At 37.3% G+C, this 13,887-nt stretch overlaps 2 protein-coding genes across 2 annotated transcripts in view; one reads left to right on the plus strand and one right to left on the minus strand.

The window, feature by feature from the left end:
* col4a1 (collagen, type IV, alpha 1) overlaps window positions 1-12,533 on the minus strand; it is a 43,601-nt gene extending 31,068 nt beyond the window's left edge. Inside the window, exon 1 of the mRNA XM_079464604.1 lies at window positions 12,293-12,533. Coding sequence (XP_079320730.1) covers window positions 12,293-12,361 — 69 coding nt within the window. The 5' untranslated portion in view covers window positions 12,362-12,533. The remainder of the gene's footprint in view (window positions 1-12,292) is intronic.
* Window positions 12,534-12,545: 12 nt separating this feature from the next.
* Window positions 12,546-13,887, plus strand: part of col4a2 (collagen, type IV, alpha 2) — a 61,840-nt gene continuing 60,498 nt past the window's right edge. The window contains exons 1-3 of the mRNA XM_079464605.1: window positions 12,546-12,746; window positions 12,996-13,102; window positions 13,177-13,228. Coding sequence (XP_079320731.1) covers window positions 13,062-13,102; window positions 13,177-13,228 — 93 coding nt within the window. The 5' untranslated portion in view covers window positions 12,546-12,746; window positions 12,996-13,061. The remainder of the gene's footprint in view (window positions 12,747-12,995; window positions 13,103-13,176; window positions 13,229-13,887) is intronic.

Genomic DNA, 13,887 nt, shown 5'->3' on the forward strand with positions numbered 1-13,887 from the left:
GCTTTCTGCATTTTGACAGTGGAACATCACTATCGTACAGCAGGTATTCATAGCAACAAGAAAACAAACTTTTTAACACACACCAGATGTCCTGTAATATAAAGCGTTTTGTTCACTAATTTACCCCAGGGCTTAGCATAATTAAAAGCACACTGTTGTTGTTTTAGCCAAGGTTTTGAAAAATTTTAAACATTTCTGTCCCCCTTTCTTCGCTTCTTTTTTGTTTCTCACAGTACGTTTCCCATGAGGCTTGTTAGATCAAAGGCTGAAATTGCAGTGTTTTTTTCTGTCAGGACACTTCCACAAGCTCTTCTTGTCAAGGCCAGAGTCTGGATATTAGTGATTAGACTAGCAGATCACAATTCTGGTTACATTCAGCACAATGTGTGACACTGAGACACATTCATTCTTCTATTACATTATAATCCTTGAATGTCTGAACTGACAACCTCTGCAGTGTTTTAACGGCATAAAAAAGTCCAAACAGGTATTAGTTGATGACCACTTAAGTAGCTTGTCAATAGGTGGCGGATATGCAACTATACCATCAAAACCCATGCATAGACAAGAAATTGGTTTTAGAATAAGTGTTCCCTCAAGTGACTCTAAAGCTCAGTTAGGACGCAACCAACGCAATAGCCGACGCCGTATACCCTACGTCGTAGGCTGTCGCGCCAACTCAACGCGGCTATAGCGTCATGTTTACTCAAACGCATTTCCGAATGATTTATCTAAGTAAATGATTTGTTCTTCTGTAGTTATCATCTCAAGCTGCAACAAAAGTGACTGTTTACTTGCCACGATCACGCTTTTCAAATGAGCTGCTTCTTCTTTGGCTCTTCTCTTGGTTACACAAGCAACACGTGCATGGACATAACACCTAGTGGTCAACACGGCCAACTACCCAGAAGTATAAATGAAAACCGACAGGTAGCAGATCCTACGCACGAGTATAAACTGAGATTAAGCGTGAAAGGGTTAAACATATGCACTTCAATAAATGCAAGCAACAAGGTTCAATTGCATCTTCGGTTTCAATGGTATTCATCCATTCACTTCAACCATTGTTTGTCTGGCTCGCAGTGCTATAAAGTAACCATTTACTGTTTAACTGAGTGAGAAGCTTCTCAGAATAATCATTTGAAATACTGATCCATTGATTGTGAATGTTTCACTGTTCGTGGTATGCACAGTGTGCGCAGCTGCATCGTATTGCATCTCATTTACAGTTGCTCAGCTGTAGTAGTACACAACCTGCATACAGTTGTCTTTCATCCTGAGCCCTCAGTTTTGGATACAACTTATGTCATGACACCACTGATGTCAACATGAGAACGAGCTCTTATATTTACATAACGATTTATGCATATGGCAGACCCCTTCTACTACAGCAACCTACAGCATATTCAAAGTATATATTTTATCATTATGTGTGTTGTCTCTGGAAGATGAACCCACAGCCTTTGCAATGCTATAAAACAATCATCTAACCAGTAAAGCTAGTGGCCCTTATGTGGTAATGTAGAAATAGAACACTTAACAACCTTAAAACAAACCTTTTAGGCTTAAATGTTAATTCATCATTGCCATTTTTAAACATCTCGTGACCATAAAGAGTCAACAAATTGTCATGTAGTGATCAATGAACTCTTATGTGGAGCCAGAGTACTAGCGATAACTAAGTTGGTTGTATGTGCTGAATTCTTAAACAGCTGTTGTTCCACAAGGACCAGATAAACAATTTAGGGGCGTAGAGTGTGTCCCATGACATTCTTACTTGTCTGAGAATTTATGTGATAGATAAATCATCTCATTTACATAAAATCTGCAACACATTCCTTCACACAGTCAAGCACATTTTATGAAGAGAACATTCTGGGAGGAATCAGGGGAGGTTTATTTGAACAATATGACCCCTGAACATCCCATTTCAGCTGGGACAGATTTTCAGTTGTCACACGACCTTTCGGGGGCACGTCCAGCCTGGGTCGTGTTTATCCGATGTCTACAGGCGTCCACTGTCTGAACACTGACCCTTAACCATGTCCTTTACACCGCTGATGTTGATTTTCTTCATTTGTGTGGATTTATGTGTTTGTAAGGCATTTATACCTTTGTAAACCTGGTAAACTGTCTACATCGGCAAAAGTCAATACCATAATTGATTGCAAAACATTCCAACATGGTGGACAAAGCAGGGGGGAAAAAATAAATTTTGTGCTTTTTGAAGCCTTTTGCGTGGATTTGGAAATATTGTCAAAAACTGTAAAATTACAGAAAAAGACCGCAAATTTACAAGAAAAAACGGGGTGTTAAACAGGGAGGTTACAGTTTATTTCTGCCCAATTTTTTTTCAAGATTTATTTTTATTGTTGAAATTCGGTAAAAAAAAACTTTAATATTACAGAATAACACATTTACAAGAAAAATGCGGAAAACTATTTAATATATATCCTTCTATCCTATAATTTTACAGAAAAAACATATATTTTACGGTATATTTCTGTTTTTTCAGTTTGCAGAAAATTGCTGGGGTTTTTTGTACAGATTTATTCACAAAGGAGACGACAAGTCATCACACTAGTTTTTGAGACAGCTCATAAATATTGAAGAATGATGAAGTAGCACCACATCAACCCTCCCTGCCCACTGTGAAACCAATTCTCTCTATGTAGGAGTACTACTAGAACCACAAGACGTGAGGAACTCCCAAACTAATCCTACAGCCACGAGGGAGTTTCCCTGCCTTAAGAGGACGCTGAAAGACTATGGTTATGTTCTGTCCACAAGCTGTCAAAAAAGATTAATAGCACACACATTCAAAGACAGCCTGTCACATATACTCTACAGTAATGTCTCTGTGCTACATAGACACGTGAGGATGCTCGTAGTAAGATCAAGCTACAAAACCTATTTAAAAGAGTGTTTTGTAAAGAAAACAATATGAAGGGTTGAGTTTTGAGGCCTAATTTTGTAGTCAATGCTTATGTTTATGGAAACCGTAACTTTAAAAGGATAGTTCACCCAAAAACAAAAGTCTGTCATAATTTATTCATTGTGTCACTGAACATGAACTATTTGTATCCAAACAGTTGGGGCACTACTGACTTCCATAGTAGGAAACAAAACTATACTGATATATGAATATATGGTACTAGTCAATGGTGCCCAAGATCTGCAAAATTCCCCATATTCTTCCCATATTTTTGAGTGAACTGTCCCGCACCAAAACAACTCATGAACACAAACACAACATTATCTGTCATGTTTTAGACATTAATGCTGATAAAGTAAGGTAAGACATGTGACATGATATAAACTAGACATGACACTGTGTTATATTAATTCTTTTTTTATTTTTAGGTGAAAAATATTTCATTTTTCAACACAGTCTGCTTTAGTTTTCTGGTATTATGGACATATACATTAAGGCATAACATAACATAATATGTAATGACATCGAACTACTGTACTGAATTCATGCGCACTGCCTGGCAAAGCACTATACAGAAACCTATATGCATTTTTGTCATTTGATAGTTTGACTAATTCACAATATAGAGAGTTTGAAGCTCAAAAGAGGCTGCTGAAAGTATAAGCTTTTGCACAGAATAGTTTCCCTCTTGTGGGAAAGTACGAGACACTGAGAAAATTCACAGTAAGATCCCAATGGAACGAGAACACAGGCCAGACTCTAAAAACAGCAGTTAAAGCCTGAAACGTGAGAATGGAGAAAGGTGGTAAGCAGACAGCAAAATGCTGAGAAATAACACAACTGTTCAGAGTGTTCAGTCTGCCTATAATAAACCTGAGCAAAACAAGGTGTAGCCCAGAGAAGAATGAGTGTTTCTGTGTTTTAAGTTGGACGGTTAATCGAAAACAGGAGAATGAGTGTGATATTTAATAAATAAATATGTATATTATATTTAAATATAGAGTAAATGTATACTTTTATGGAAATATTTGCAGGGAATGCAGGTGCATAAGGAATTGTGAGCCCGCATCCAGGTATTCTGGGGCTCATCGCTAACAAATGGAGGGGAAGTCCTGAAAAGCAGTGTGGATCTAGGGGAAGCCCGCCCTAGAACGCGATCGCGAGCGGACCCCTTAAAAATGTTTGTAATAATTATAAAAATGTTTTATAACAGTTTCCATTAAAATACTATCATTAGCCGTTTGTTTTTTTCATTAAAACCATTACAAAACATTTTAATGCAGTGTGTTTTGTGCATTATTCCAGTAACATGTAATGGTGTTCTATTGCTTCCCATCTGCCAGAAAAAATCTCACCGATAGAATGCAACACACACCAGCAGAGACCAACGACTTTTGTAGTTCCCATTTAATCCAATATAATCCAATACAACTATTCATTCAGATTTTTTCTTCATTTGTAATTACTTGATAAGTGTAGTTTAGAGTCAAAAAGCTTTCAGCAGGAATGTGAGAGCCATAAAAAGTTTTTGCTCTTTCCATTTTGGCCTCAAGAGAACTAATGCAGATGAAAGGTGGGGAAACGCTTGCTGCTGGTTTTATGGTCACAAAGGTAATACAGAAATGCAAGGCCAAGTATGACAACACACACTCACATGACAAATGAAGATTCCATCGCTGTTTATGCTCTGCTATATCTCACCGTTCGAGGGACACATCTGGGTGTGGTTAACACAGGAATCACCCAGTGTCATACTTTTACAAGTCATTTAAACTAAACAAGTCAACTACTGTAAAGTAAAAGAATGTAAAGAATATCACGACTTCCTCAGCCAAATGCCATGACTTAACCTCATGCGTAGGCAAACAATAAACCTACATTGTTTTAGAGACAGTCAATCTCTCCACTTGATGTCCAGATCAGGAAGGACAGGGATGGAACACCAGGTTATTATATTGTTGGAACAGACGCAGTTGTAGTTGCTCTATATTTAGTGGCTGCAGACGTGCTTTGGTTTCAGTAATTCAAATAACATCTGTGCTTCCTTTCAGTGTGATAGGTTTCCAGATGATATAAAAGGTCTTCCACAACATCCTCTAAGGTGCAGAACAGAGTGTGTGCCGAACGTACTTCATCACCAGATGTTTGTTTTAAAGCAGAATGATTATTTTAAAGCAAGGGGAGAATGTGTGTTACAGCGATTTTACTGTGGAGGGTTCTTAGGAGCCATGTAAGTGTTTAATCCCCCTTACCATGGTAAAAACACAAACATCCAATGCATTAATAAACACTGTGCCAAGTAATGTTGTAATGTAGGCTTTGTCCGAACTTAAAGATACAATTCACCCAAAAATAAAAGTTCTGTCTTCATTTACTTCATTTTGTTCCAAATCTGTATACATTTCTTTGTTCTAATGAACGTAGAGAAGGATATTTAGAAGAAGGCTTGTAACCAAACAGTTCATGGCCGTTGAGTACCACAGTAGGAAACATTACAATGGTAGTCAAAAGTGCCCCAGAACTGTTTGCTTTCCTAGACATTTTTCCTACTATGGCAATATTTCTCTGGGTTCATTAAAACAAAGAAACTTGAAGGTTGAAATGAGAGGGAGTCAATGAAAACGGAATCTTTATTTTTAGGTGAACTGGTTCTTTAAGGCTGCTCATGGTTGACAGGTGACATGAAAGTTATTAAGGAATTCTATAACACCAATTACTCAATCTTTTTTAAATACTGTATAAAAAACTGTTGGCGTCAGAGAAATGTCTCTAAAAATGTATTTAATGAGGGGGATTTTATATCCGATGCACGAAAGGTAACAGTTCACTACCCATGGATGGGTCAACTATTACATTTGTCTGTGCTAACTCTAACTTGGGTGTTTCAGTCCTCTCATCGTGTGCTGAGATATCAAAACACAACGTCAACATCTTTATCTGTCTTTATATCTAAGTCCCAGAATATCATTGAGACAAAGGGCTAAAATATTTTAACTTGGGCCAAAAAGCAACAATCTATATCAATCACCCAGAATAACCATGCAATGCACCAAAAACACATGCTTTATCAAAATCAAGTCGTGCAAGGTCAATTACATATAAAACAAATGTCAAAATCATGCTACTGAAGCAATTATGTTTTTTTATGTAATGTTAATACAACTGCGCCGTGTCAAAATCCGTGCCGGTCCAAACTGTAAACAATTGCTCCATGATGCACAACAAGGGGTGGAGAAACCAATTACAGCAATTTGTGTTTAGCCAACGTCTATCATTTGTTTATCGGTTGCTCTGCCTTTTCTTTGTCAAGCTGAAGTGATGTTCAGCAGTTATTTCAGTACAGATACAGAGAGATTGCTGTAAATAATGCCGAATTCATTTTACTATCATTTGAAATCCCACACACAGAAATGTGACAATGCACAAAAGGACTACAGCCTATAGTCTAACAGACACCCACAGGTCCTGCTTCGTGTGTATGTAGTAAGGAACCTTATGTGAACTGTGCATGATCCACCCCTGCTGGGCTACTGAACAATACAACGATAAAAAAATCAAAATGCATGTGAAACCCTGCATTCAGAGCGCTGGCCAGTGAGGCTGTCATAAACAATAGTCATCTGTTCTCCAATAAAATGCCAGAAACCTTTAGGCCTACTTATAACTGTTCTCCAAGGCCTGATTCTACAGAGTTGTCTATTATCTGCCTCGTTCTGTTGGAATCACATGAATTAGGAATTGTTTGTTGATAAACATATGTGATCATTTCGCGGTGACACTTCATTGTTTTCAGACTGAGCGATCAGCTTGGTCGTCTGTTCTGCAAAAGTGATGGCAATTTGAGTTGTTTGTTCTAGAAAATTCTGTTCTAATGTATTTCATGTGGCTCTGTGAAATTCCAAAATTGTATTTTGCTATTTCAATCATCTTTCTCTATTTACAAACATCTGCACTGAAGTACATACAAAAAACACATGTAGTGTATGTTGTATGTGTTACTCACCTTCGAGTGGTTCCAAATCTGTATACATTTCTTTTTTCTGATGATGAACACTGAGAAAGATATTTGGAAGAATGCATGTAGCCAAACAGATCTTACGTTGTTTCCCATAGTAGGAAAAACGACTTTATAACTTGTTTTTGTTATGTTGAACACAGAAGAAGACATTTAGAAGAATGTAGTACAGCAAACAGTTCTGGGGCAATTGACTGCCATTGTATCTTTTTCCTACTATGGGAGTTAATGGGGGAAATCTGTCCGGTTATAAGCATTCTTCCAAATATCCTTCTCCGTGTTCATCAGAACAAAGAAATGTAGACTGATTTTTGGAACAACTCAAGGGTGAGTAAATTATGACAAAATTTTCATTTATCCCTTTTAGTGGAGTCAAAGACCTGGAAAACATTTAAAACAAAGAGAAAATTTATAAAATTTTAAATTGAGTATTCGGATTGAGTATATGTCATACAGTATTTGGGAAAGTTATAAAGTGACTTGAAAAAAAACATTCAAGATGTGCAATTTTAGGTCACTTATCCAATGATCACTAATTCCATCATTTGTGACAAAATTCACATCATAAACGAATTTGTACAAAAGCTCAGATTTCTTTGCTTCCATTATCAATTAATGCCGGGGTTTTACAGATCTTCAGATTGTGCGACTTTTGGATAGGGTTCTTAAACCTGACCTCATTTCTGTGAGAGTCTGGCTCAACAGCTGCATTGTGATTTTCACGGGGTCTTAGGGTAGAAAAAAAAGAGAAATGCCTCAAATGGGAAGAAAATGGACACATGGCTGTATGTTTCGCTAGGTTGTAAGGCCTGAAGTAGAAATGGTGCCAAATCTTCATTTATTCTCTGTTTTGTGGTTGACAAAAACAGCTGCCTAAACAAAAAACCCAGAACAAGGTGTGGATATGGTGTGGAACAAAAGTTTTCAAAGTGAGAGGCTACAATCTCAAAAATGAGGGTGCTATAGGGGGTTCTTCACAATGATGTCTTAGAAAAAACATGGTCGCTTCCCCAAAGAACCATTCAGTCAAAGGTTCTTAAAAGCTTCATTGCTTTCTTATGTTTTGGTAGTTTGATGGGCATTTTTTGTTAAAACAAAAAGGTTATGCAGATGTTCCTTTATGCAACAATACAGCCAAAATGGCTCTTCAATGGCATCATTTAGCACCTTCATTTTTTAAGATTGTACCTAAAAACTCAAACATAAACTTGACACGTCACAATGATGTACTATGATAATATAATGAACTCATATTTTCATCATGAGGGTAATATTAGTCTGATAAAGACATTATCGCTCCACGTGCCATTGAGTGACAGGGCAGATGGGTGTCTCATGCATTTTGAGCCAAAAGTGCTAGCTGAGTTCCAAAGGGTGAGACCAAAGGATCTGCTATGGGTATTGCCTAGGTCCAGCCCACATTCCAGCTGAGGAACCCTGAGATCTGGAACTCCATGTAATCTGCGACCGATAGATTGAAATCCAAAATCATTAAATCATTATTATTAGTCACCGGTTACAGGGTTTTACAAATATCTAACCAATAGAAGTATAAAAAAGTGCTTGTCAACACAGTATTTAACTATTTTAAAAGTACAATATTTTCCACTTCCTGAAAAACAGCTCATTTGGACATCCAAGATTTTAGAAGGACAGCGACGATATAATCTTTATAATTGTTTCAACGATATCTTTGCATACCATACAGTTCTGATCATGGGCCACCATTAAAGGTGATGAAAAGCACTACTTGTTTAAGCCATAACAACTGTGTATGCGTAAGTCAGTGCTTTATTAGTAAATACTGCATCGAGTTAATCTTTTAAGTAAAGTCTTGACATAATGACAAGACTTACAATCGTCTGGCTGTACACCAACAGGTTCAGGGCATTAAGACAAGTGACAGCTTCAAGACCACCCAGGACAAAAATACACACTCACTCTATTAAACAGCATCCACAGGTTTTGTGTGTGGTCAGATTACTGCATGTTATAGCATTATATCATTTCACTTAGTACTTCATTGTCAAATTGCCAAATTACCGGCAATGACAATGAAATACAGTTTGAAGTAAACAGAAATGAGATTATCACAATTTACGATAACAATGATTATCCCATCGTTTTCCTCTGTGGCTGCTAGTTTCTTTCAATTTAGGAAGAAAAGGGTGGTCTGTCACTAAGTAATTGAGAGTTTAAGATGAAACTGAGCACTTTCTTGCAATCTGCTATGTGTTTAGGTTATTGGAAACATGGTTGGCTGGTGCTCACGAAACATTCTCCTTCTAGCAAATCAGTTAAAGCGAGCATAATGTAACTGATAGAAAAATTATGTTTTACTTTAAAATGTTTAAAAATTATTATGTGACTGGCATTTGAAAGCTGTCGTTCATATGATTGTATTCATGGCATGAGAAAGAAGTGAAGAAAGCTGGGGAGAAAACGGAGAAGGGGACAGAGATAAACAGTTGCAACTGTTGCTTCCTCTGTACTGGCATTCCACCCGCTCTCTCTCTCTCTCTCTCGGGAGATGGAACAGTCTAGAACAGTCTGATCTGGTGAAGGTAGAACAGTTTGTAAGCCTTTCGGATCTTGCACATTTTTCCTCCAACTGGACCTCATACATTCTCCTTTTCCCCACTAACACCCATCATAGCATGTGCGGTTTCCAAGAATTCGACAGAGTGTTAAGGTACTACACTGTTAAAACATTAATAGTAGCCAATTTTAACAATAATGTTGATTTGTCTAAATTTCAACATTATTTGCAGGTGCATAAGTGATATTTACATATCCAACGTGACTTACATTGCATTATGCTATACGTTTGTTTCTGAGTATGTTCAATCCCTTGGATCGAACACATAACCTTGGTATTGCTAGTGCCATGTACCACTGAGCTACAGGAAAAATGGATGCATTATTTTTAACAAATAATTCAGTGGTTTTTACATGCTCTCCTGCTATCTGGGCTACTCTTAATATGGTCTGAATAAAATTTTGTATATATGATATACGTTATAGATAACTGTTTCCAACTAAGAATATAGATAATGGGAAATGTACTGCACAGGAGTTACAGTGTGACATAATGTCAGCTTTGTAAGGGCATTTTCTTAAAAGTGTGCAAATACTGAAAATGTTGTGTTATTTCAATAAGATCGACACAACAATTTGATTTGAAAAGAATTCTCATATTCTTATGAGAACATGGATATTTTTTATTTTGTTTGTAGTTGTTAGCACCAATAGAAAACCAGGAGCAAAACATTTCCAACAAAAAAAATAATAATTATTATGAATTCGCCTTCATTAGATTCAAGTGGAGAATCTAATCTGTCCGACCACACTAATGAAATGATTTAACTACAGGAAGTGTGCTAGGGGACAGTCCCACTAATCTGATGGAAGCAAACCGCAGACATGTGGGCCCGTGACCTTTTGAGAATCACAGTGGATGGTATGCAGCTCATTGAAGCTCATCTGGATCACCAGCCTTCCATTAATGTATATATAAATGAGAAAATGCAAAGCACTGATTCGCTCAATTGATAATAACTTTTACCCTTTGAATTTTCAACAACCAAACTACTGTAGGAATACAGAATGGCTGTCTTGGAAGTATTCTATGTCTTTAATCATTCATGAATGTCCTCTTTTAAAGGGATAGTTCACTCAAAAATAAAAATTCTGCCATGAATTACTTACTATAGTTGTTCCAAATACATTACAATGGTAGTCAAAAGTACCCAAAACTGTTTGCTGAACAAAACAAATTATGATGTCATTTTTCAAACTAGTCAATGGGGTCCAAAAACTGTTTGGTTATTAGCATTCTTCCAAATATCTTTCTCAGAGAGATTAACTGTATACAGATTTGGAGGGTTTGCTGACAGAATTTTCATTTTGGGATGAACTATTCCATTAACAAACCTTCATGAGAACCCAGAAAACACTTAAATGTTTCAATAATCCTTTAATATTATAATGTTCCTGATGTTTTAGGTTTTAAATGACCGTGGGAACTCTTTCTCTAAAATAACAGCAGCAACTAGAAAAACAAATGGGAAAACAAATAATGTTATTGTTTTCAGTATTATTGTTGTTGTGTAATGTTAACAGCACAGTTGCCTACACACAATACTGACTTTTATGCCACTCACAAAATGCATTATTAGTAACCTGACAGATACAATACTATGAACTTTGATAAGAAATTGTAAAAAGTTAACAATATATGAGAAAAAGTGACCTCAGAGAAAAAACTAATACTGTAGAAAACATGTCAATATTTCAATAAGGCAAGTATGAATGCATTGAGGTATGAATCCTTTTAATCAGTGGAAGTATAAATTTTGTGGCTTTATCTCATCATTATCGCCATAAATCATCCTCCACTCTTATCACCCAGACACCTGTCACTTCAAGAGTCCATGCTTAGCACATGCTTCTCACTGGACTCCCTCCCCCAGCCACACCCCCCCCCCCCCCAAAAAAACATGTCCTTAGTACAATCCCCCTCACTCAAATAAAATATATGTAAAAATAACTATATGACTTAAACACAAGCTGCGTATTTTGAATTCTCTTCAACCAAATTTGTGGCGGGGCTCATTCATAAACTGACTTTGTCTGCGTATTGACTTGTGAAATGCCTTCAACAAAAGGAAACCAAAATCCAGATGGCTAAAAATATGTTTTCTAAAGTTCACAGAGGAAAAAAAAGAGAAAGAGAGAGAGAGAGAGAGAGAGAGAGAGAGAGAGAGAGAGAGAGAGAGAGAGAGAGAGAGAGAGAGAGAGAGAGAGAGAGTAATCCAACCCCCAGGTGACATTAAAGGAGTGGCAACTATAAAGTGTAGAGAGAAACGCCTCACCAGAGAACTGTATAACATTAGACTGTATACAACACTGGATTATTACAATAGCTAATGTCCTCCCAAAACACAAGAGTATACCAAACTAAGCCCCCCGACCTTGGCCAGACAAGTGGTCAGGGCAGCACCACAAAAAAAGAAAATGCACAATTTCATACTATAGCACATACAGTAAGGTATAAGGTCCATATTAATAATGTATTAAAACTATTTGATTATATCAGCATTAAGGATAACAGATATATCCTAAAAATGTTCGTCAACATACAGTTACGAATTTAACTTGTCGTCTATGTGTCAAGTGAAAATGTTTACAAGTAAAAATACTGGAACTTGAGCTCTCGCGCGCAACTTTTAAGCGCTTCTCTGCGCGCCCCTCGCGAGCTTCTAACGGACCTTAAATCGGTCGACAGCACCAATAAAATAAAATATAACATAAAGATATGCGCTCATTTTATCTGAACTTACCTTAGCAGTGCTCTTGTCTATGCTCAACGAGACTGTCAGAAGAAAAAGAGTGCCACATAGAAGCCGCATCTTCGCGCCTTTGGAAAGGACAATTTATTGACAGATTCTGCTCCGTCCAAGCCGATGTTGCCTATGTTCTACCCGAGCCTGAACTATACGTTTGTCCGCATCTTTGCTCTAAACGTTATGTGCCTGTTGTTGAAAGTAAAGTCTTGTAGATGAGCCCACCACACCCCCTGTCAGGAGCACGACCACCCATCAATACGCACGACACAACCCTGTTTAGAAAAACTATCACTTGCATTTCAGCATGCTTAGAGGACGTTTATGTCTGAAGATCAGAAATATCCTTAAAACACAACTTAGATAGGTCGGATTTTAGGTAGGACGACGAACTTTCTCAAAGCGTGAACGCACGATTGAGCGCGTGCGCCTGGAGTCTGCGTCAGTCGAGGTAAGAAACTCGTTTCTTCTCTAAACTTTCACTCTTGGACGAGATATAGATGAGTGACATCAATACGCAAAAGTATTTATAATATAAAGTATTAGGAAATATATATAATATATAATATAAAGAATGACGATAAATGGAGTGATGTGGAACTGCCTGGAAAGTGCAACATCATGACAAGAAAATCCGATCTATTTAAACGTGACATAAAACGGCGAACGTTACTAACTTTAGTCCATCTGTAACTTTAAGGACATTGAGCATGCAGTAATAGGACACTGGGAGTGAGAGAGAGAGTTCATCTGTAAGTACGCTTGGATGGAGGGTGACAACCATCTGCAGCACTGGAACACATTAAGGTAAAGCGCGTGTTTTAGAAACATGTGTTTTCTCTTTGCGCACACGTATATTTACTTTATTTATTTTACTGCAGATGTTTGTCGATGTGCCTTGCGGTCCTTATCCTTACGACAGAAGTAAACGCAGTAAGTGCTTTCTAATGTATTATTTGAACAAGATGTGAAAAGTGCAGATTGATGCGTATTGTTTGTGCGTCACTCGTGGTGCTGCAAAGAAACAACTTGAACTCAGACCATCTAAGTGGGAGTGTCCCGGTTTGTAGTACAATTCCTAAACTTTTTAACCCTTAACAGATTTTGAAATGCCAGTTATAAACAGTGTTCTTCATTTTACCATTCTCGTGTAATACTTTTCTAAAATTGACAAATATTAGAAACATTTCATTTTGGCTATGTGTTTTGGATTGTTTTGCTTTCATCATTCTTGGAACTAAATTGTCAAACATCAACATATAAATCTTTTTTTATACGAAAGTGTTGCATATTGCATCATATGACACAATATTTGTTGCTTTACTAATAAACAGTCTCTTATGTGTTATAATGAACGAGTAGAGCTCTTACACTACGGGGTGATTATACCATGAGCCAGCTTTTTTTTGCTGATCCTCATGCTGATATGTATTTCTGGCACCAATAGTGCTGTAGGTTTGCCAGCCACCTGTAAATGCCCCTTTGGCTTATAACCTCATTCGTTTACTTTCGGTTCGCTGTGATATGCAATCTTTCTGAAGAACAGCTATACTGTCAGTTAAAAATGTACCCAAGCTGTCACTGGGGCGGTA

Source organism: Barbatula barbatula (assembly GCF_947034865.1).
Source record: "Barbatula barbatula genome assembly, chromosome: 9".
NCBI classification, from domain to species: domain Eukaryota; kingdom Metazoa; phylum Chordata; class Actinopteri; order Cypriniformes; family Nemacheilidae; genus Barbatula; species Barbatula barbatula.